The following is a 25,215-nucleotide window of genomic DNA, read 5'->3' on the forward strand; positions in this document are numbered from 1 at the left end:
TTTAAGAAAAGACTATTTTGTTTTACTTACACTATTTAACGGCGAATTCATATTTATCAGGGAAAAAGATCAAAGAAATTTCTACATTTGGATTTCTACATCAAGAAATGTAAAAATAAAAATCATCAAGATTGTCCTCCCCAGTTTCCGAGACTGCGCACATCATTTTATGATTTCCCACTCCACGATTCGTGTTGATATAGAGACCAGTCACTGTGCTTCTTGGTGGCGCGAAAAAAGAAGACGCCATAAAGATTTCCAAAGATGTTTTACGATTTGGTTTATTCCTCGAAATATGTTCGCTTATCTCTATAGTTTGTTTTTCTTTCTTGGCAAATCATCATGGAAGTTTGTTAGTGAAAGGACTTGTTGTTTGAAAGGCATTGTTCCTGTATGTTGCCCTACACTAACCAAATATACGATGATAAAGACGAATTTAATGTTATATTTCTGGGTTTTTGTCAGTAACTTAAAACACTAACAGGTATGCCGCTATTAATTATTTGAAGTTTGCTAACCGTACGGGGTGTTTATTTTTATTTTGAACCGTAGACTTGTTTGTGTTTGGGAGTGTTAAATAAAACTGGTTGGCTCTCAATATATCTTTTTAAGTTATTTACATATCAATATTATACGTTTAAATGTTTGGTCAACTGAACTATAGCATAAACTGGAGTCGCAAGAGGGTAATGATAAAATAATAAATATCAAACTTCGTTTATTAACTTTGGGGCAATTGTACAACCAATCGCTTCGAAACACGTTAAAATAAAGATAAGTTAAAATTAATATATTTGTAACGCGAATAGCAGTCATGAAAGGTCTTCGATCTTGTCTTGTATCCACCATATATGTTTTTTAACATCTGTAAACACACTATATTTTTCAGGGAGGTGTTTCTGTGTGGGATTTGGATGACGCCAACTTGCAATTCCACGTAATATCCAACGACTTTTCCTTCCTTTCTTCCTTTTAAGGAAGAAAAACCCACTTCCACTATCTTTCTTTCGTAAACCATAGTTTTTATTTTCACGGTCTTTATATCCTGCACATAACATTTTCCTAGTTATGATATAACCGTTGACTTTGTACGACTCTTTGCACTCACGATGGTGCACAACTGGTAGTCTTAATTGCCGTAGCAAGTTTGGATCCTGTCCACCCCAACCAACCATGTAGCCTTCTTTACCGGCTACTAATTTTTGTCTTGAATTTTCTCTGGGAAGACAAGCCGGACGGACGTACTTTGTGATATTTACTTTTCTTTGCAACTTTAAAATGGCTATGTCAGAGCTCAATTCACCCCACTTGAAGTCCTCATGTGTACATGTCAGCTTAACAGGTACAACCTGACGATATTTGGACTTGTCATCCGAATAATTATTGGTACCTAGAATCACTGTGATTTCTTCAAACTTTCTTTTGGATTGTCTATGTAAACACAATGAGCTGCAGTAAGCACCCATTGGTCTTTAATAAGTGTGCCTCCACAGTATACACTAGTGGAGATTGGAACTTTAATGGCTACTTGCCAAGGCCAAAACTCTCTCATTGTTCTGATACTTTTCTCTGTCAAATTCTGTCTTTGTTGCTTGTTTTCAGCACTTTCTTTTCTAATCCCACATTCTGGCACACACTTGGCCGGGAAACCTGTCCAGCTTCCATCTTCTTTACAATAACGAATTAAACTTAATTCTTGATTACGAAAGTACTTGTCACATTTATACTCTACGAAACTTTCAGAATCCTTTTGTTCTTTTATCCTTATTCTACCATTCTTTGGAGAAGGAAGTGTGGGACATTTTTTAGGTATAAGCAAAGTAAATGATTGTTTTGGTTTACCATCATTCAAAATAAGACTTTTGCATTGGTGTGTATTGCATATTGTTATTTCCCTAATGGCACCTTCACATATTTGTCCACCAAATGCAGGTTTTGGCTCTGAACATGAACGAAATCTTTCCTTGATTCCTCCACCGCATGTTTTATTACATTTTCCCCATTCACTCCAAGCGCTCCAACCTCCATTGATTGGACAAGGCTGCAAATTGCAAGGCATCTTACTTTCATGGTTACCACGGCAAGGCTTGCCAAGAATATTTGCTGTGATGCAATAACGTTGACGACGTTTGGTGCCTCTGGCACAACTACGTGAACATGCTGACCATTTAGTCCATGATGTCCATACTGCTTCTACATCGCAGCTGGATGGTTTACAACTTTTCGTTTCAATATCAAAAGTTTTATTTTTTTCACAAGCCACACCAGTTTTACCACCAGTGTCTACACAATAACGCATGCGAAATGCTTGTCCATTAAGACAATTTCCAAGGCATTTACTCCATGTTGACCACACTCCCCATGTTGTGGTACAGTTAGTTCCCATGCATTCTTTGTACTCTTTTTTGCTTCCCAAACATATCTCTGGTCCTTTGTCGGAATCCTTTTGTCTGCAGGACCTATTTCGGTACTTAAATCCAATTCCACATTGTGCAGAGCATTGACTCCACTCTGACCATGGTGTAAACTCAGATGTATTGTTGCATAACCTGGGCATACACCATTTTATCTCAAGTGGCTGGCCTTCACATAACGATCCACCAAACTTTGGATGTGGATTTGAACAGCTTCTGTGTCTGGTCTTGTAGCCAAAACCACAAGACTTACTGCAACTACTCCATTGTTGCCATGGAGACCATTGGCCATCTACAGGGCAAGGTTTCGTTTTACATATGGCCCAGGAAGTGTTGTTTCCAGGACAATAGGATTGTATTGAACCATTGAGTATTTCACTTTCACAAGTGCGCTTCCTTATTTTCACACCTTGAGAGCAAGTCTTACTACAAGTTGACCATGATCCCCATTCTGACCACTGAGAACATTCTTTTATTTTACACACTTGTGTTTCATTGAGATGTCCCACACAGGAAATACCCTTGTGAGCAGATAAACATTGTCTTTTACGTATTTTCAAACCTACCCCACACTCTGCATTACAGGTAGACCAAGATGACCATTGTGTATATAACGAACATCGATGTCTGTTACACCACCTTGCATCCAAATTTCTACCCTCACATGTCCTTGTCTTACACTGCCGTGTCCTTGTTTGTATTCCACCATCACACTTTTTTGAACAATTACTCCATTTAGACCATAAATTCCATTCCTTATCACAACCAAATTCATCATCTTTCACATTCAATAATTCCCTTCCACGCAAACGCGCGGGCTCCTTGCATTGTATTAACTGTGGGTAAAAGACCGTAACAGATTTTCTATTGTGCTTGATCCAGTGTTTCAACCACTTAAGCGAACACGTGCATTGAAAAGGATTCTTGTACAACGACAACATACGCAAGGATTTCATATCGCGAAATATTCCCCTTGGCAACTTGGAGATATTGTTATTATTCAATGTTAACCTCTTTAATTGCGACATTTTGTTAAATGAGTCATGTGCCACTTGCTCTATCCCGTTGTAGTGTAGCAATAGCTCCACTAAAGACGAATGATTGCTTATCGTTAATGGCGATAGATTCGTTGGAGTCTGCTGTTCGCCAGAAAGAAACGTGTAGAATTTATTTCTGTCCAAAAGCAACCTTTGTAGTGCGACGAGACCTTTGAAAAAATCTTTAGGCAAGTTTTCCAACACATTTCCATCCAGATATAGATGTTTTAATGAATTCAATCCCCGTAGCAGCCCCGAAGGCAACGTTTTCAATCTGTTATTCGATAAGTTTAGAGACTCCAGCGCCGTCAAGTTGTTAAAAACGTTACTTTGCAACGTTTGCAAGTCATTTGATCCCAAATTCAAATGACGTAGATTGGTTAAATTCGCAAAAGCCTCCGCGGGAATAGTTGCGATTCTGTTGCCTTGTAACGAAATGGATTCGGCATCAGCAGGAAACTTTCTCGGCATTACTGTAAGCCGTCGTCTGCTAACTAAATCACAATAAACCTTCTTGTACATCCATTCCATGGCACAACTGCATTGCGCGGGACAATCTTCCGGGTGCCAATTTTTTTGTAAACTCGAAGCAAAACAGAGAGAAATCACAACAAAGTAAAGAGTGTACATATCCGGTATGATTTTCGCGTCGTCACGGTTTTTTTTATGAAAACTTTGACCTGATGTTCAGATCAGCTGGTGTCTTCTCTCGACCAATCACATCTCGTGGTTCATTGCACTTCTTTGAAACCTTTCACTCCAGTTTCCAATTCGTCAGCGACTTTTGAAAATTATCTCTGCAAATTGAACGTTCATAGAATCTGAGTTTGATCGTACAACTATATGACATCCTACCACCCTGGTCTCCCATTACTCGGGTCATTAATTTAGTATTATATTTATTGATGGTAATCACGTGACTGAAGTGTCCATCAGTAAAATTCCTACAATAGACACGATGAAGCGTGAGTAATTCCTATTGTACAATATAGTCGTTTTCTTTCGATAATGTTTAATTGCCTTGAATGCATCCACCACGTTGCCTAAAATAGCATCACCTTTCTTTGTTACAATTGCCATCATTTATAGATCTGATGGAACACATTAAACAAAGACGTTTTTCACATCAATATCGACCGCAAAAACATATATTTTACGTGGGTGTATGAGTGTTAACTGTGATTGGATCAAGTGGTCTGTGTTATTTGACCACAAAAAAAAACTTAATGAATAGCTGTAGGTTGCTTTGCTTATATGGATTTATTTCAGATATTTTTCCTTTTCCTACAGCACAGTTTTTACTCATTACTCCATTTACTGAGCTGTTCTTTTTTTTATAGAAATTTGAATGGAAAGAGATTATTTTGTTGAAGAAATTCCATCGATGGACACCATAAAGGTACGATGAAAGATTAAAAATGCTTGCTTAAGCATGCATGATTAGTGTTCTACTTAGTCCAAATGCTAACCCTGAAAACCCTAAAGAATTTGCTAGATAATTTATTCTGAAAGCCAAATGAGAGGTGACGTTTCCCCTTTGTTACGTGTTCGAAATTCGACATTGTATTCAAATTATTACCCAAAATAATTCATATGCTTTTACATTCAACTGCCAATGTAAATTGTTAGTATCTTATGCTAAGCAAAAATGATAAAGATTGCCGACGATTAATTCATCATCGCGCGATGAGGGGACACAGCAAAGAAACATAGTTAGGCTTTTGGACTAGCTATGACTCCATGAGAAAGATAGCTTCAGAATTCGTGCTCATGCTATCGACTGATAAGATAATTATACACCTCATCAACATAACGACGTTTCAATGTCCGCTTTCAAATCTATAACAAAATCTTCATTGCTTGGAGCGATCTTAATTTGTCTCATCATCGTCTGTCTTATCGTGTGCTCATAAAACTAAAGTTAAGATAATTATGGAATTCTGAAAAAGCAGCCTAAAATACTAAATATATTACATCATTGCCAGTAAATGTCACCAATTAGAACAAATTTCATTCCCTTAATTTGAAATACCCAAATAAAGGAACAATTTATGGTTCTAATTTAGTAAATGAAATGCCCAGAAATTTTTCGGAAAATCTTAAAGCATATAGCAAAATAGGCGCCCCATGGTTACTGCAGACTTCAAATTTTCACGATAAATATAATATACTTTAATGCTCATGCTGTAGTTCAAATTATCAATTTAATCACCTATAATCAATAGTTGTAGACAAAAGAAGATTGATCATGCTTAATATAGGAGTGTCATATGGATATATAAGATAACAATGACCATTTAATATATAAGTACATATTGTATGATGTATACCTTGTAAAAATGAACACCAAGACAACGTAGATCGCACCGAGACAGCTACGCTGTGTATTTTACTGAATGTAGAGCTGAGTTAAATGTGATTGATCATGCCACGATAACTTGTTTTATAATAAATACCCATTGCCCGGGGGTATGTCTGCCGTGTCCGGCTTTCGATTAATTTACTTCAAATCATGCTTCATGTATACATATATATAGCAGCTTTATATATGCATTATAAATGCCTAGTCATGCAGGCTATTGTTGAAGAGACTGCCAAGCCACCAAGCTCTTTATCATTAGGTATTTGTAAAATTTGCCCTTGGTTGCTTCTTGATGAAACTCGGTAATTGACATTGAGAGACGTTCGGCTACCATAAAAATATTTTTAAGACATGCTCGAAAAGTAACTGAAACGATATATGTCTGCATGTCACAACTTCTTAGAACTGAATTACGTCATATTTCCTAGAGTTTATAAGTACGCATATGTATATTTATACGTCTCAAGCTTGTAAAAGGAAATTGTTTTTGTTTTAAGTACTTTTCTACGCCCTTTTTCATGATCACTGCATTCATGTGAAGGTGTCATGAGACTAGCGTCAAAGATCCGGTGAAACATTTTTTATTCATTAATTAAATCATTCTAGAATTAATTGTTACATGTTAATGACTGTTTTCTTCGTGTAGTTGTTATTTATATCTTAGCATACTCACACTCAATACTGCTGACTATAAATTATATGCATATGTTCTCTATAACTGATGTGCACGCACATGTTTGCCAGTGTTATGGTTTTTTTGTGCCTTTCGTACGTGTTAGCTTTTTATAAAAATGCAAAACATTGCTGAGAAATACTCACCATGCCTGCAATGAAGTGTATTGTGTCATTTCTCTAGCACAGCATGTTAATATCCTGCATTTGAAATGCTGTGCTTAGCAATATTAAATCTTTACTACCTGTTATACGCACAACAAATACATAGATTGGCGAAGAACAAACGTGATTGAACAAAACTGAAAATGGCCTGGGTTTTATCCATTGCCCTCCGTTTGAACGAAATAATGATTTCCCGCTTTAAAATTAACATTTATGATGTATATATATATAAATATATAAATATATTGTTTAAAAATAATATATATCTCAACTGTTTTCTATATCAAATTAGTACCATTATTTGAATGTCGATCAACAAGAGTTTTGACGTTTTATATTAATGATATCCTTACCTCTTTACAATGCTGATATCGCGAGGTCTTGTCAAAAATTTTCTTTTGTGTTTGTTTTTAAACATTTAAATTACCATTTTATGGAAATAGAGTTGCTATATGTATATATATATAGAACAGTTCAATTGTTATCTTTAGCTTGCGTTTTTACATTTATACTATATACTCCACACCAAACACGACGTTAAAACATAAAATCTTATATGAAAATATATTACTCTACATATGTATGGGAAGTTCATAACGTGTCACGAGTTTAAGAGCATCGGAAAAATAAATATAACGATAATATCGATAATTTCGTTTTACAATATCTACACCAATCATACGATTTAAACCCAAATCACACGACATAAACTAAACATGGGTCAACCCAGGTTTTTGCGTACAAACACCACTAAACCAACCAGGTTTGACCTGGATTTCATTCAACGTACATTTCTTGAACCCAATTAGTTTATGTCTTGTGATTTTAGCTTTAGAAAACGTGTCGCCATGCATACAAATATATATCTTGTACCTTCAATTACCTTGTTAGAACGAGAACACTCTTCAGAAACTCTTTGTTCCTTATTGAGATGAATTAAAACTAAAGGAAAGAAAGAGTTTTTATTAGTGAAATGCAGGCAAGTGTTGGGCACGGCAGAGGCCTCTCTTCTATTTTCATTCTTGCTGCTAGCGTCTGAAAGGTGATTGGCTTTTGTCGCTGGGGCGCGTTTGATTGCTGCATGTTTGCATATATTTGTCCAGATAAGCATTTTGCTTTTATAACTTCATGTATTGACATTCCATGCGCATGATGTCGAAAGAAATAGATGTTGTGAGGGTTTGGTTATACAAAAAAATTTTAAGGATAACGAATCACAAACATCTTATTCATACACAAGTTCCACTTGATCAAAGTTATCTTAGATCGTGTGGGAGATCCTCTCTGCTCGCATAAAATTCAGTGTCTTTAATCGTAGAATTTCTTTCTTGTGCTATATTTCAGCCTTTTGTATTACGTAGCTACCGGAGGTGGAAGTGTATTCACCATCCATGAACTTAATCTTTTATTCACTGACTGCTAGAGTATACAAAACTGTAGACTTTCTCCGGTTGTTGTCGTAGCTCTTATCACATTGCGAGAAAAGAAAGTGGCAATGTTTTCGACATGGAATAAATTCTTGAATAAGATAATGCCTTTCAGATTCATGCACTGAGTATTGTAGTACTTTAAATCTTCCTTTCAATGTTCTGGGATATTATTCAACTTTATGCGCGTTTTGTATTTAGGCGTTACAAAGAATATTCGCCTACATTGCCACATGTGCTCGATTGTGTTGTTCTTGTCGAAAGAGAATGTCAAATTGCGCTTCGTTGCATGATGATAATCATGTTGAAATGCCTTTTGTCTTACACTTCTAATTATAAGTTTGATGTTATACAACAGGCCAGATGTAGAAGACCCTCTGTAATCACTAATCATAGTTGCTTCGAACATACACAGTTTACTTCCCCATTCCATCGATCCATCGAGGTCAAGAAACACACTCCCAGCAGATTCCTTAGAAGAGAACTTAAAACCTTGAATGTAATACAGCTGCTGTAAGGATTTCTAATTTTTCGCAAACAACGCGCATGGCTTATAAATCTTTCCTGCTAAAAGTAACACACCTAAATCTTTGCTATTTTCTTCACAAATTAGCCTCATATGGTGTTCTTAACCCTTTGCGTAGTTTTTTTCATACGACTAACTGCTTCGCCCAGTAAGAACGCTTGAGAGATTATGTGAAAGATACTTAAGAAGGTGACAATTTGCATAAGACTTTAAAAGAAGAACTTTGAGAAAACTGCTTGACGTATACATACATATATATATGTATATGTATTTAGATAGACAGAGATGTCATCGGATAGACAGAGATGTCATACAACTATATTTCTATTGTTCGCGTTTTTATAGCAAAAAGTCAAATTAAACAGGTAACGTGAGAAGAAATTTATCTGATATGAAACATATATTACCTCCGTGCTCGAGCCTTTACTTGTCGTGAGTTTCGTGAATTGTGATAAAGTATACCGAATCATAATCAACTGCTGTGATGAAATAAGAGCCATGCTAAAGCGCTAGATTAATTTCGTGGTTCTACGCGAGGACTCTTTCAACAATACTGTCATATCATCTAATTACATCATGACTTTCATTCTCGTATAGATTCACGGATTTCCCTCAGCTAGACGTTCTTTCTCTATTCGATTCGCGCACTCGGATGTTAAAAACCGTGTAAAAATAAATGTTTCATAATAATTTAGGTATTTCAACTGCATTAACAATTCAGGGTTATAAACTGATACAATCTCTTGACTGACATTGAAGTAGTCTGTTTACCATGAACTCACATTGCGGGATATTTTTTAATTAAACCATCATGCCTGTATTATATTAAAATCTTTTGGGATTTTCACCCACTAAATTCTGCCTACCGTAGCCCATTCTCCTAATGCGAAATCCATTTATCGCCGCATGTTCTTGGTTTGTTTTCATATGGAATCTAACACCTGCTTTATTTTTCCTCCACTCAAGGTGACCACAACCATCATCGACAGCATGCAGTTTTTTGCTAAGCGACATTTGTCATCGCATTGTTTAGATGTATACTTAACATTTATTTTCACGCCATTTTCAAAGATGCATGCCATATTAGCTTAGGGGAAATGTTCAAATCGTGTTGCATTTCATGCTTGACGTCGACCTGATGAGAAATTTCTTATGAGAGGAACTGCAGATCGTTAAAGCGCGCTTATTAAAAAGATTCAGATCCCAGAGGATGTAGTTTCTAGAGTTCTCCTACCCTTTCCAAAATTCATGTATTGATGTTTGTACACTTGTGTTCATTTCGTACCGAAGGTACAAACTTACATGCGAACCAGCAATGGTTGTTACTGGTTCTACTAAATATTTGTGTATATATGTTTTATTTAGTATAGAAAACATTGATTTCGTTGTACTCATTGCGCAGCCTTGCTCACTTCAAATGCTTTTATAGTTTTTGGAATTGTCCAAGGTTGATTAAGGATTGAATGACCCGACTAAATACTGATAAACACGTCCGTTTTTCTTTCAGCGCCGAACCTATAATTCTTGTCATTCAAATTTCGGAATACCATCGTTAATATTTTGTCACTTACACATTCATCTAAAACAAGTATGGGAACTCTTCCTTTTCTGCTATACATTCAAACCAATAGCGCTAGTGCATTAATCGTCTGCGCTTGATGCACTAAACTTGCGATTACGGTAAGCACGAAATGTTTGTGTTTTCATATTGTGTTTGTGTTTCGTATTGTCGGACCCCCTACCACGAGTTCCGTAGTCTTGTGACAAACGCGCGTCCGTTAAAAACAATTTTAGTTGATTTATCTTTACCATAGACATGTCATGCAAAATTCTTGCATAATTTCCTTTGCTGTTGAGTAGCGATAAGAGCGTTTCATAATGTAAGCTCAGTCACGAAGAAGGTGGTAATTGTTTTATTAAGAACCATGTTTGCCCTCACGCGGCAACTGTCTATGTCATAGATTTTACTGTTAAACACCTTTCTAGTGTTCTGCAACGGAGGTAGATGATTCATTGTACATTAATGTCGTGCGTCCACATTTCTGCGTCATCCGATGTACTTTTCTCGACTTAATTACAGTGATCATTTTTAAACGCTTGTAATATACAGGATAAGATCAATTAGTTACAGTCGTACGTGTGGAGTCTTGAAGCAGAAATTTTAACATTGATTAAATATCAGCATGTGTACACGTTCTCTTCAATTTTAATATGATTCCAATCTTTGATGCTTAAAAAATCCACCCACTGTATTTGATACTTATTTTTCTTAAATCACGGTGGAGGTTGAGGGAATATTGGCAAATATGTCGCCTGATGAGAAACAGTAGAGGTCTTTTGTGTCGTTAGAAAGAAGATTTTATTTAAGATAGCCGTAAAACCTCGACATGTAACGTAAAATCTATTGAAAGTTGTTATCGATCCTATCATATCGTACCTCCATCTTCTTTCTTTTACTTAAAGACTGTCAGCAATAATTTTATACGTTTAAGGGCATTATTGTGTTTGTGGTAAGCTATGCGAAATGAGACTTGAATATTGGATTTTTCTAAGGAAACATAGCTCGAATAAAGCCACCTTATGTAAAGTATTAAAGCGTTCACGACAAATTTGTTATTCTCTTCAACATTATACACTGACAAGTCTAAAGACGCGTCGTTTACAACAGCCAGCGCCAAACAATAGTTGATTTAAAAAGTACTCGAGTTTATAAATTTCACGATAAACCACACCTTACCTGGAGGCAAACCTTGATACATAGTTTTACTATCATCATTTCTTCAGCTTTGGTGTCTTTTTGTCAAGAATGAACCATTTGTCTGTTGCAATTCTCCTATAATTGTATCACGTTTCAGTGTATTCCATTATGTTTGATTTGAGGTGTTTGTCAATGCTAATCCTTTATCTGCCTTGTGATTGCAAAGTAACATTTAAATACAATGGAGGCAGTTTTGTAGAATATATATATGACGTTATTCGTAGCTTTTATATGACGTCACTGTGTCTAAGGTCATTGTGCATCGTTCAAAGTGATGAAAAGTAGTTTTTCTAACTACGTGAGTTGTAACCAGAGCATTAATTAGAAATAGATGAGTTGTGCTTATTGATCGATACATAATTCTTCCCCACTTTTGTTTTTCACTTTTTCGACAGACTTTTGTAGCTATTCAATCATAAAATCGATGTAACATAAAATCAAGTTATAGGTATTTTTTTGTGATTGTTGTTTTACTCAAACCAAAATGCTGAGGAATTTATGAATTAAAATTGCAACCTTTGTTTGCAATCAAAGAGGGGCATTTTACTCGGGAAAAGTGTTCGGGATTTTTAATTTGAGGAAGATTTTAGGTCAGTTTTGGAAGTTCCTTTATGACGAGAATGCTGCACGAGATGTTTGTGTATAAATACAATCCTATTTGTAATTCTCTCAACTTTTTCACTCATATAGCAAATACTCGACTGTATCTAATCGCCATCCCATTTATATATGTATTAGCTAGCTATACAGCGATTATCAACATTCTTGTGTGATGATTACCTTTGTTTGTTCATTTTCCATGTTACAAACATCAAAAAAAGGAAAAAAGATTTGTACTTATAGATTATACAGCATTTTGCATAGGGGCATCTGTTTTTTCTTCTTCCTTGTTTCCAGCACGTAGTTTTATGAGAAGAATTTTATCTAATCTATGCTGAAAGTCTTCAGGAATTACCTTATCAGGTGTCTGCGATAAGCGATTGTGAAAATACTGTGTTTATCTTCGTTTAGCGTTGACTTCATGCAGCTTATCCAACAAGATAACACTTTTTCATTGGTACAGAACCACGTGTGATATTTCAAAATGACCATTGAAATGTTTTTAAATGGTCATTGGAAAATGACTATCGATTATGTTGTATATGTTAATTGACTGATTTGCAATGTTCATATATTGTTTAGACTCCATATCTGATCTGTGTTGAAGTTTTGGATTCATTAACGGCTGACTCCTCATAAAACACGTCAAAAACATCGGAGAGCAAATCTCTTCTTCAAACAAGGTATAAAACACAATGAGAAAGAAAACCTTTTAAATTGCTAATCATTGCGAGAGATTACATGTTAACGCTTTCTTTCTTCGGAAAATGCAGGATTTTGTAACAAATGGCCGGTCGCATGTCGGGAATGTCCGGGTATGGCATCTGGCATGAATGTTCAATTTTTTTACTCTTGCACGAATTACGTTGCAAGTGGCTATTTGATAAGCTTATAGTCTGATGAATCTTGTTCAGATCAAATTAACATTTCCTATCTGGACGTTTGAAAGTCATGGCTTCATATTAGGCTATAACAATGGCTTAGCCTGTCAAAGGTTATCATTGCAAAAACTTTTAGTCTTAGGCTCATGATTATTCATTTTGACATAGTTTGCAACAAAGAGAGTGCATGATGCATGATAAAACGAGAGAAACTCTTGTGAGCATAAACACAAATTTCGAAAACAAAAATTGGGTTTTCGGTCCATGCTTCCCGATACCCTCTTAATCGAAGGCACTAGAACGCCGCATGTTAACGTTTCGGTAGGAGATTTCGGCCCCTCCTACTTTGGGGATGTCAATAGCAAGCTTTCCCCATCAGACCCCGAGATCGCTTGCGATATGCTTTGCTCATTATAAGAGAGTTATGAAGAAAGTTACATTGTAAAAGGTAACAAGTAAAAAACGTATAAACAAGCTTAAAGTTGGTTTAAATTATAAGTCAAAAAGGCAGAAGTTGTTTGAACCTTTGCAATATCCTTGGATGTTCCAGTTCTTTTATGAGAAGAATTCTTGTAAAGAAAAAAGACAAATTTTGAAAATATAAAATCCCGTTTTCGGTCCATGCCTTCCGATACCCGGAGATAGAAGCACTAGAGTGTCGCATGTTAATTAAGGGAACCAGATAATTCTTGTTTGCCATGAAGCCCATGGATGGTTTGCTCGTGATACATGAGAAACAGTAAATGAGAGAGTTAAATCAGAAAGATACAAACCAATAAAAATTGTATGAAACATTTTAAGTTTGGCTTAAATTATAAGGGTCAGAAAAAGGCACATTGTCAAAAGAATTTCATTGAAACATTGCTTGGTTTATTTTACGAGAACAAAAAGATAAAATTCGAAAGCAAAACCCGTTTTCGGTCCATGCTTCCCGATACCTTCTTAAGCGCAAGGCACTAGAACGCCGCATGTTAACGTTTCGGTAGGAGATTTCGGCCCTCCACGCTAAGATGCAATAGCAAGCTTCCGCCCATCAGACCGAGATCACCTGCGATAGGCTTTGCTCGGGGTACGCAGGGAGAGTGCGGTCGCCACCGAAGTGTGGGCCCCAAAGCCACTGCATACCTAATCGCACCCAGCTTCCACTGCTAGTTGACATCTACTATACGAAGTTTTAGCTTTATATATATATACAAAAATTCAAAGGCTTACGAAAGTTGTGGTATTATAGTCACTACTGCGCATGCTCAGATGATTTCTTTGATAATTTGCGACTAAGTGACCTAATTGCTACAAATGTAGTGCAAGTGCATCTAGTTAGTCGTTGCCATGACTGTGAACAATTATTCAAGTGGACTGCGCATGCTCGAGCGCATGCGCAGATGATTTCTCTATTAAATTGTTATTAACCATGCTATTTACTTTAAAATCGGTGCCAGTAGATGCAGTTGGTCGTTGCCATGACCATGAACTTAGACAGCTGGTCAAGTCGACTGCGCATGCTCGAGTATACAGCGCATGCGCAGATGAATATCTGAAAATTTGACTGAACGAGCTTATTGCTCCATAATCGGTTGTTGTACAAACAGCTGGTCGTTGCCATGACCATGTAGTTGAACAATTTGTCAAGTGACTGTTCATGCTCAGATGATTTCTCTCATTATTTGTGATTGCACAAGTTAGTTAATCCAAAATCGGTTGTATAAGTAAATGCAGTTGGTGTACTCCAGTTCATGGTTGAATAGATAGTGCATGTCTCAAATAGCAGTTTTTTAAGCATTCAATAGAGAAATGATAACATGTTGTTTCATGAGTTATCTATCCACTTTAAACGGTAGCTTTGATGCTCCCCTGGTGATGATATCGTGCTGTTCTTATCTATTTTTATGGATCCCAAAAATAGAATTGAATCACGAAAGAGTTCCATCGAGTATCGTAATTATTTGTTCGTTTTGTGAGTTTTTACTGGTGTCCATCATTGAAGTGATGTATGTTTATAGACTGAAGTATTTACAAGATATTTCTAGAACTATGTATGTTGAATAGAATTATGGGTGTGAATCATTGGTGAAAACTCTTTCATCGCGTCGATGGTTACCTTCATATAAGCGCAATAGAATGCAATTTTCTTTATCTTCAATTAAAAACAACCAAGAGCATAGTATTCCTCCCCCGCTCATTGCATTGCTCAACATCTGTTCACCACATCTCCGTGCGCTGTTCAGGAGGGGGATTATTCTCAGAAACTTATTCTCTGGTCTGACAGATTTTAAAACATCTTTGGTGTCGTGGCCATTAAAATCTTTACAGATCTTTGTAAAAGCTGGGAAAATTTATTCGCTTCCGATTAAAATGATGTAAACAGGACTTCATCTTTTCTTGCCAATCTTTTATCAGAAACATCTTATCTCTCATAACCTTGTGTTTTCAAAAGGAAAATGTCAGCGCGCACCTGTGTGTGCATGTGTGTATAGACAAGACTTGTGTGAAAGACAAAACGGACGGGTTATGAAAATAAGATATAAGATAACGTGACTTTTTTATGAAATCACTTGATCATAGATAGCCATATATATATAGTTGCAGTTCACTATCGTTCGATATCTAATTTTAAATCATAAAATGAAATTGTTTAAAATAATAGAAATATTTCTTGATACCATGGCAGAGTATGTATCTATTCATTTACATAATGAGATTTTACATTTGACAAACGGCTCATCGACTCATCACATACGACTAACATATACACATGTAAATGGTTTGAATCTGCGAGCAATTACGTCTCAAGTTAATGGAAGTTGATCGTCCAGGTTGGTTGATGAGGTCAGGTTATATTTCTACTCTTTGTATGATGACTACTATGGAAATTCAAACGTCCTTAACCGTATTCTTTACAAACATTTCTTCTAAAAGCTTCACTTATCTGGATGATCAACTTTCGCACATTTTTGATAAACACATGTGTTGCTTCGTAATGCACTTTTTTTCATTCACTAAGGTTTTTCAATCACTCCGACCGTTGTTGGCGTCAACTCCCATGAGGTAATATCCGCTCAGTCTTCGATTTTTCAGATATTCGTAACTAAACAAAGAATTATCCATGAAAAAAATTTTAGTTACGGGGCAATGTTTCCAATGTGCAAAGTAAAATGATTTCTGTGTTTGGATTGGCCTGATCTAACACGAACAACGACCAATCAGAGCACGCATTTTGCATATGTTATTTTATAAAATATTTACTTACGCTTTAACGTTATCGTTATTGCATTCATCTGGATCTGCTCGTTGTTTATCCGTTGCTCGTATCCAATCTCCGCGATTTTCTTTTGAATAGCCTGGACCTTCGCACTTTGCACGAATTCCTTCTCCTAAAAAAAAATAATTGGAGTTCAACAATTAAGTTTAAGCCGTTTGATCGTTTATTTCTAACAACGATACTCGCTGTTTTCATTAATCCACATACAGATAAACATGTCTTCCAAAAAATTTACATGTGTCTATCGTTGTATTTTTAGATCACCAAATCCGAATCAAGCTCTGGGTTCGACGTAATGGGATTAATATCGTGCTCAATATCAGTTGACGTGTGGCGGAAGATTATTTCTTGCATTCGTGAGTTCAATGACTTATTTCATGTGTTGAATTTAATGTACATATGTGAAGTTTATGAACTATACTTCAGTCGTGACGACTATATGTGATATATATTATCACTACGTAATGATAATTTTCAAGTCAGCGAAAGTATGTCTGTACTACAAAACAAACACTTACTGCATGTGTGAGTTAGAGGACAACAATGATGTGAACATAGATAACTGTTGATGTCACAGCATTTACACTCGAGTCCCTCGCTGTACACCTGTAACTCGCAACGTCTTTTCATCTAGATTGGAAAATATCCCCCACGTAGATGCATGCGAAATTGAAAATCCTTTTTTACCAAAAATATGGTGTTTTTGTCTACCTACATCTCTTCGTGTGATACTCTGATGATTTATAAAATTTACTTACACGAACTAGAGTTACTGAGGCGAAAGATGGAATTTGATTTTAAAAAAATGTAACGTACAACCAATTCATTATTTTGTGTGAAACTTATCTTGACATCAACAAATTATTCACGAATTGTAAAAATTAATAATTTGTATACTTGATAAAAAAAACGAGGAAGATAGTTCCCATGTTGTGTGGTCATACTACTGTTTGCCAGTGTTTCTCTCTTCTTACCTGTGAAAACGCGATGTTGAAACCCAAAAAGAGAATAAAAAATTTCTGTAAAACTCTGTTCATAGTTAAATTATTGCTATGTTCCGTGAAGCTCAAGCGTGACTGTTTCATCTGTTGATTTTTAATCGTTCGTCGTTTTAAAAAGCATTTATATTGTCGCTCTGATCTTTTCTTTTAGATACAATGAAAGAATTTCAAATTGTGACGGAAAGTACGTAATATTGGGCTTGAACTGGTAAAGTGCACCTTAACTATTTTTAATGCAATGAATCGCTGTTTTTTTTTTATTTGTGAATTTAAACGCTGAACTTAAAATTTCTCGGTGCATTTCATGAAATCTTTATTTTATCCAAATTTTCTAAGTTTTTCGATGCCGTGAATCTCTATAGTAGAAACAATATCTTTATAGTTTCCATAGTTTTATTCATTGAATTAAAGGATAGGATATGACATCAAGTTTTCGCATCCTGTTCCTATTGTTTAGAGAGAGGAGATGAAATATCCGTGCAATATTTAACACTTATTGTTGCAACACGTTTAAATCAATTTAACAGGAAAACAGTTTCTTTATCGCTTTAGTAGAATTAGAATGGAACAAAATTCAATTATACCATAAATTAGAACAAATTAGAAATGTTTCACGTGCATTCTTTAAATACCACAGACTGGAATCGTATCATGTCATGTACCCTTTGTTACCCTATTGTATGTGTATTTTCCCCGAGCTCCACGACGTATTTCGCGTAAAGAAGTTCGCAACAGTAAATATAAAAAATAAGAAAATAATAAAACACAACATGATGACATAATGACTTATGCTAGTGCCAATCTCCAACCAACTTCCATAATCACGCACGAAATAGAAGAACTGCAACGCCATCAAGTCCGTCATTATCAACACGAACAGGAACAAACGATTGACTGGCACCCTACAAACCACGTGAACAGCATCGAAGACGCACGTGACAGTAACGAACGGAATGAGGATTTTCAGGATCAACAACGCACCCATAATGAATGGTGAAAAAACTGTGAGAAAACAATAGACAGTCGCTGGATCAAAAGTATTAATGCTTGCGATATTTCCTGTGCCAAAGAATGCTGTTATTATGAAGTAGACGAAGAAGAAAGAAGAACGTAGGTCATCCATACTCACTTCCCTTGCATGGCCTTCAAATGGTTCATTTACTGTAACATTAACCAATGAAATGAAATTGTTGCCAGTTGATAGTTGATATTCCAACGTTAACCACAGTGCCATAGCTGATGATAGGACAACGAAAAATAATGCTTCGTACGATGTGCACAGTAGTACATACACGGACATCAAGGATATGTTGGTACTTAATAGTCGCAAAACTAGAGAGTCTATTACCATTGGTGGTAGAACAATACAACAAAAGAGTGTTGACCAACTGAATATGGAATTGAGTATTGGTAGGCCAAGCTTTAATGATATATTGTACCTGCTGTGATTGAGAATAAGTATGGCTAAAATCAAAATCAAAAACTGTATACTAAAGACTTTCTTTGTCCTTGTTGTTAGAGTTCCTTTGTTCTTCTTGTAAGCTAATATAATTAAAATTGCTTCTATTGCTGAAAGAATGCCAGCTATTGTTACTATAAGATAATTGGAATCACGACCAACAACTGGAAGCATAGGGAAAATAGCAAGTGCAACACATGATGCTACACACAATGCAACTGTTCGTCTATGTGTTCGGACCAGTGATGTTGATAAAGGCCACATGGCCAAGACAATTAAACCAATTGATAGAGCAAACCGATTAAAGAAGCTAAAGACCAACACTTCCAATCCAAACACAACCAAAAGAAGACCAAGACTTAGTTTTAGAAAGCTGTTTGTCGATGTTGTACAAAATCTCTTTATTACAACCCATTGTTGTACAATATAGTGCCAACAAAACAGAGGTATCACGAGGTACACATAGTGTGTGAGAGGAGCCTTCACTATCAGCAAGCCCACTCCTGCCATACAGCCAGTACCCGTAAATAATGTACTGACAATAAAACCTCTGTTAGATTTTATAGACTTTTCAGTATTTGTTGTGAAAATTTGCAAGATGACACAAGCAATCCAACCAAGAAAACCAGATGTTACCATAACACTTAAAGGAATTCTGTCATATTTTTGATAATAATTCAGCCCTTTGAGTGAGAGCTCAATTAAATCTTGGGACAAGTTTCTTGCCAAATGATATTTGCCAGACTTAGTCAATGTTGTAATATCACGAATGAATGCCATCTGTTTAGAACCTTGAAATAATGTGAAAGATAAATCTTGCTGTATTTTATTTTAACTGTATTAGATGAAATATCTTACCTATTAGTTCAGAAAATGGTTTGAAAATGAATGCTGATTCCTTCTTTGATCTTTCCTTGATCTGAAATTGTGCCAATATTTGCTTAGCATTGACAAATATATTTTCAGTCTTGTATAAATCAGTATTGTTAAGGTAATCCAAGGGTAGAACTCCCACAGAATTCATTGGAAATGGTATGCCTAAAATTTAAAAAATCACTTTGTGAAGAAAATTTTCAATTGTGTCAGTTTATGTGCCCATACTCACCTATCAATGAAGCCATTAGTGGGGCAATGTCAGCTTGAAGAACATCACTTCTTTTTATCATAGATAACCCCCAATTCTCAGCCAATCCATCATTGTACTCTGGTGATGTACTCCTTTCAGGATGATGTATCCCAGCACCCCAAGCAACAAGAGGTGTCAAAGTCTCATGAGCGTGACCTGCTCCATGGGAACCCCAATTGGTCATGCCATGATCAGATGTCAATATATATGCTGTCAATTTGTCATGGTTGAAATAGTCTTCAAACATTTCATATGCTTGTTTAATACCTTCATCAACATATTCAATATTTCCAAGATATTCGGCAGACATGGGTCTGTGGGCATGGCCATTGGTGTCAATACCTGTTCACAAATATATTATGAAAGTATTTTGAGAATTTTTTTGTGTGTCTAAACATGATGCAGTGAAAACACTTTATACATACCAAGTAAATGTAGGAAAAATACATTTTGATCAGCTTGCAGTTTGTATTGTAAGCTTTCGTTAGCATTCTTAAAGAACACTGCAACTTTTTCAAAAACCCATCTATCAAGAAGGTAATGATCTTGAGCTGCAAAATCTTCAAGTGTAGCATCATACATATCCATTATGACATGAGTACCACTTGCTCCTTTGGAAAACATTGGCAATATGTCAGGACTACCCCACGACCATGTGTAACGACTTTCATTGAATACAGAATCAAATTCAACTGGATTTTCCTTCCATCCTTAAGAGAAAATGTGATTTTACCATGGAGAAGTGGTAATGTCAACTACTAATAGCTCAAATGCAAAAAAAAAACACGTCAGCCTTCAACTGCTACACGATACCATCATTCCAAAATCCATAACTATCATTGTAATTAAATAGTCTATTGCAACGAGACCTTTGGCCACAGCACTAACGTCTTCATAAAAGCCCGCGATTATTGCAACATGTCCAGGCCTGGATTCTGTTGGCACCCGTGTGTGTGACACACCCCACCTTCCATAGTTAAATATTACGTCGCGAATGAATGGAGCTCGACTAATCTGATTCTCAAATAGTTTGTCTGCGCGAAGACCGTCGGCCACAAACAGTACTAGACGTTTAGCTGGAGGTTTCAGCGAGGAACGATGTGGAGTCATGCCGTGCACAAGCGGTGAAGTAAAATAAATGTCAAATATCGAGTAAAGATAAATAGCATGTACTGCAATACCAAGCACGATCTTGTACAACTTTGACTCCATATTGAATATTTTAAATGTTTTTATGCGCATGCGTGTGATGCAAAGTTAAGTTTGTTAATTTCTCTACGTGTTTTTGTTTGTTTACATTAACACAAGTCAAAGACGAGTTCTTTTATGATGCGACGAAACACGAACTACGAGTTGAAGCGTGTTTTATGACTTTTAACGATACCCATAAAATATACATTTCTTTAAAACACCTCGATCAATTCGTGAAATACTTTATATGTCGTCGGTCTCTGGTTTCTTCTGAATGCTTAAGTAGTTTGCGGGTTAGTGTCTGTTTGACATGAAACTCGCAGAAAATCCTTATGGCACATGCTGACAGCGCAATAAACTAATTTGATAAAAAATTTAACCTGACAAAGTAAACAGTGATTTATAGTGGCTGTAAACTAAGTACTTGTCGAGAGAAAAGCTCATTTTAAGAACAATTCGATGCGCAGAATCAGCGCGCACATACTCGCCTATCGTAAGTGGTGTACATAAGTGCAATGACGGAAGGGAAATTAATGGCAAATAATTAATTGAAATGTTTGCCATGCTATTTCCCTCAAGGTGCACACCCAGTTCAACGTGAAAATAAAAAAAATCATTGTTTTCCGTGTTAGCAATTGACGATTTTGGACGCTGGACAACGTTTTCAACACGTGCTTGCCTTTGTGCTTTACACACACTTGAATTCCTATACTTATATGACGTCACAACAGATCACGTGATCTTAAACAACTGTGGTCATCTTTTATCATGTCGAGATTTATTATTATTGATGTTGATTATTCCTCAGAATGTCGGAACCCATAGTTGAGGTATTTAATTTTCTTTGTTAAAATTTATCTTCCAAATAACTCTTAAATTAAAATAAAAATTTAGAGTAACTCGAAGTGTTATTTTTCGTGTTTGCAAAGTCTCCTGTGGGGTCGAAAACCGAATTTGTTGTAATTCTTGTTTTTGTATATGTGTCATTCCACGAGGACAAAGTAAAGTCATTTTGTTTAAATTTTTAATTTTTAGTGGGTTGGATCAAGTTGTGGCAGGCATGGAACATACACCTTTTATAAAGGTTTCACGTTGAAGGCTAATGGTGAAACAAGAAAATATACTTTGGGAGAATTTTATTTTATTAGAAATTCAAAAGACAGACCTATTTGCATTGCTGAATTTCAACTTATATGGCATGATGCTAATTCTGATGACAAACTCGCATCTGCTAGATTATATTTCCGTCCCGAAAGTATTCCTGGTGGTCGACAAACTACACATGGAAAGGTATATATATATATTTGCCTTCATATAATTTTTTCTTTAGTTTTTAGATAGCATTTTATTTTTATAACATCCCGCACGTTTTCATAATCTGTTTATTACGCTTCATCGCATCTTGTTACAAGTGCAAATTTTTACTCAAATTTCTTATTTAAAAACTGCCGAAACATTTCAGTCACAAGAGAATAAAGGCATTCCACTATAAAATAAATAATTCTGAAAATTTTCCCTCAAACTGCTTTCTTTATATTTGTCGATGTTTTAAATGCGGTTTTGTTATCTTCAGTTTATTTGTAATCAAATTATTTTCAAATTTTGCATAAAAGCAATTTACAAATCCTTTGTCTGTACGATTTTGGCAAAAATATCTGTTTAGCGTAAGAAGACAAATGGTAAATTATTAAAAAATTCGTATGGTGCCAAATATCAAAAAATAAGTTGAAATTCTAGATATTTTCATTTTTGTAATGGAAAATTCCATCCATTTGTTATCTGCCAATATGGACATGACTGTATTGTTTGTGTCTATAAATATTCTTTCACATACTTCATCTGGCGATGTTTTTGTAGACGAAAGCATTTTAAACCGTTAGTGATATGTAAGGAGAGTTTCCATCAACGATCGGAATTTTTTTGAAGCCGTTTAAAATTTTTCGTTGCGTTTGCTAAATTTTTATATTGCAATGTTAAATTTGGCTACGCGTCATCGATTCACTCAATTCACCTCGTGAGCCATTTCCTTGATAGATTTTTTATTTTATTTCAAAAATTATTTTTTGTCAAAAAATTTTCCCGTTCGTTCATTTTTAACATATCCTATAAATATTTCCAGTTTGTGTTTATTTCAACGAAGAGTTTACAAGATACAGATTTAACTTTCGCTCTGTAAACAATACAAATTGTGGCGTATCAATTTGCATTTTGTGTGTATTTAACAATAAGCTGAGTTTTTATTTCGCCAAAACAGTTTAAAACGTGTGATAATTATTGAGTAACTTGTTTTGTCTTTGCCGAATATATTAGTATTTTTGTTCTCAAGTTCGGACGTAAATTAATAAAAAATATCTTTTTATTGAAATTTTGCTGTGATGTTAATTACGCCAATCTCCTTGATCCATATTTGGTATTTATATGACTGAACAACTAAATTAATGTGGGACTTTTCACACTTACTGCGTTGTAATGGATTAAGCGAAAGGACACATTTTCTTTCATATATATTTCTGTAAACGTTTTAAAAAACAAAAAGACCACGTTTTCTTGTTGCATCGCAAGCAGGGCTGAGCAGAAATCGCAATTAAATCCGGATACAATACATGATAAGACCCCTACAACTTCCTTTCTAAAATTAGTAATATCGAAACAGTGGAATTTTTGTATACCTTCATAAAATGATATTAAATGCTCTTTTCTCCCGAAAACATCAAAAGTTTATTTGGTTCGAATTTTACGGAAAAAAAATTAAATAAAACCGCTTTTGCATAATTTATAGGTACAACATTATGGAATTACTTGGAAAAAAGCCATACATAGTGTTGTTTTGTAGATTATATTACAGTGTGAGACCAAATGTCAATTAGGCGAAGAACACTTTTATTTTGCCTTTATGATAAATGTAAAATGATTAAAGTTGGAACTATTATTGTTTTATCAAAATCTGACTCAATTTTCGCAAAGATGTACTGCTCACCAACATATTTGTGGAAAATAACATTCAACTAAAATATTCGTAATAAAAAATGTGCTTTGTAATGCGAATTTTTGAAATACAATTCTGTGTAGTTTTATTTCAAGCAAATTAGAATAATTACGAAATTATTGTTTTCACATTAAGCGATATTTTTTGTTGATATTTTAAACCAAATCAATAAGGAAATCGGCTTTTTTTTCTGTTTCGTTCCTCGTTTGAAACACAATGACTTCGCTCTGCCAATATAAGAATTTAGCGTTGAGGTATTTCTTGGTGAGAGGTATTTCTTGTGGACTGGAATTTATGTTATGTCAAAACAACAACATTACAAGTTTACAACCTATCACGCAGTGACGACGTTTAGGGCGCAGGGCGTTTATTTAACATCTGCTTTTCGTCATAACAGATAACATTTGAACAAATAAAAAAATGTGTTGTCGTTTGTTATCACAGTTTCGTTATTTTGGAAAGAGGCAAATGTCTCACGAACTACGAAAACCGTGAATTTCAACAAATATTGTGTATCTCATAAATTCTTCCCTCTTTTGTTTATGTAGACTTAATTCAGTTTCATTATTCAAATCATCTATATTTTATTTTCTTATTTCGCTGTGTTTGATTTGCGCATGCTTATTTTGCTAACAGATAATTTGTTCAAATTAAAATCATTTCGATTCGTGTTGTGTAACTGTCGGAAAATTTGAAGAAAAATGCAAGAAATTTTTATATTCGTGATATTTTAGGGCTACATGTAGGAACGATTGTAATCACAGATTTGCATCTTAAACCGATTAAATCTAAACAATGCAACGGACATTTTAAATTTTAAAGAGAAAATGTACTGAGAATTGGTTGTATACGTTACTACATATTGTCAAATTATTTCAGGATGAGTTGTTATGCACGGATGAAAAAGTCGTCATAAGATGCAAAGACATGATGAATTTAGAATACGACGGTACCTGTTGGTCATACGGTATTAAAGCCATATCGGAACTATGTCTCCAGGAAGTTTCAACTCCCGGAAACGACAACGAATCAGAGGATGGAAAGAAGTTTCGACTCCTCAAGCGCAAACCTAAATCAAACCGAACGGTGCCGAAAGATCGATCAAGAATCGTCATACTCACCTTTCCAGCGTACTGTCGTTTTAAGTCACTGTTGAGGAAGTTGTTGAATGGTTTAGTGTTGACGAAAATCGCTATGAAAGCTTTTGGTGGAGTTATACACTGCAATGATACAACCTGGGTCTCGTTTTCAAGATACAGTTTTCACTATCCCGGACTATCTAACCTCGATATGTTTATGCAACATAAAGGTAAATAGCTACTTCATGTAACAACGATAATCTAAAGGATGC

The 25,215-nt window shown here is 35.4% G+C and overlaps 4 protein-coding genes and 2 long non-coding RNA genes across 9 annotated transcripts in view; 2 read left to right on the plus strand and 4 right to left on the minus strand.

Annotated features, from left to right (window-relative positions):
* The window catches only part of LOC124443627 (nuclear receptor-binding factor 2-like), a 1,218-nt gene extending 1,098 nt beyond the window's left edge, over window positions 1–120 (minus strand). Inside the window, exon 1 of the mRNA XM_046994108.1 lies at window positions 31–120. Coding sequence (XP_046850064.1) covers window positions 31–51 — 21 coding nt within the window. The 5' untranslated portion in view covers window positions 52–120. The remainder of the gene's footprint in view (window positions 1–30) is intronic.
* LOC124443635 overlaps window positions 1–598 on the plus strand; it is a 1,788-nt gene extending 1,190 nt beyond the window's left edge. Inside the window, exon 3 of the long non-coding RNA XR_006947697.1 lies at window positions 61–598. This is a non-coding gene — a long non-coding RNA (uncharacterized LOC124443635). The remainder of the gene's footprint in view (window positions 1–60) is intronic.
* Window positions 521–6,065, minus strand: LOC124443619. Its single transcript, XM_046994101.1, is given in 3 exon segments — window positions 521–1,418; window positions 1,421–4,248; window positions 5,782–6,065. Coding segments are annotated over 2 exon segments (3,267 nt in total). The 5' UTR covers window positions 4,082–4,248; window positions 5,782–6,065; the 3' UTR covers window positions 521–812.
* On the plus strand, window positions 4,693–18,677 carry LOC124443634. Of its 4 annotated transcripts, XR_006947692.1 has the most exons (5): window positions 4,693–4,850; window positions 12,544–12,644; window positions 15,844–15,887; window positions 16,361–16,457; window positions 17,254–18,677. It is a non-coding gene; the product is annotated as an uncharacterized LOC124443634 (long non-coding RNA). The 4 variants fall into 4 exon arrangements; XR_006947694.1 differs by lacking the exon at window positions 15,844–15,887; XR_006947695.1 differs by lacking the exon at window positions 12,544–12,644 and having other exon boundaries at window positions 4,696–4,850.
* On the minus strand, window positions 15,375–16,745 carry LOC124443631. The gene is made up of 3 exons (XM_046994113.1): window positions 16,620–16,745; window positions 16,090–16,213; window positions 15,375–15,927 (listed from the first exon to the last, which is right to left on the minus strand). The coding sequence occupies exons 1-3, from the start codon at window positions 16,729–16,731 to the stop codon at window positions 15,849–15,851; spliced, it is 315 nt and encodes a 104-aa protein (XP_046850069.1). The 5' UTR covers window positions 16,732–16,745; the 3' UTR covers window positions 15,375–15,848.
* Window positions 17,622–20,944, minus strand: LOC124443621 (GPI ethanolamine phosphate transferase 1-like). Its single transcript, XM_046994103.1, has 5 exons — window positions 20,557–20,944; window positions 20,113–20,397; window positions 19,667–20,029; window positions 19,420–19,599; window positions 17,622–19,352 (listed from the first exon to the last, which is right to left on the minus strand). Exons 1-5 carry the CDS (start codon window positions 20,927–20,929, stop codon window positions 17,776–17,778), a joined length of 2,778 nt encoding a protein of 925 aa, XP_046850059.1. The 5' UTR covers window positions 20,930–20,944; the 3' UTR covers window positions 17,622–17,775.
* Window positions 20,945–25,215: the final 4,271 nt, after the last annotated feature.

This window comes from Xenia sp. Carnegie-2017, unplaced genomic scaffold, assembly GCF_021976095.1.
Source record: "Xenia sp. Carnegie-2017 unplaced genomic scaffold, XeniaSp_v1 HiC_scaffold_21, whole genome shotgun sequence".
Lineage (NCBI taxonomy): Eukaryota > Metazoa > Cnidaria > Anthozoa > Malacalcyonacea > Xeniidae > Xenia > Xenia sp. Carnegie-2017.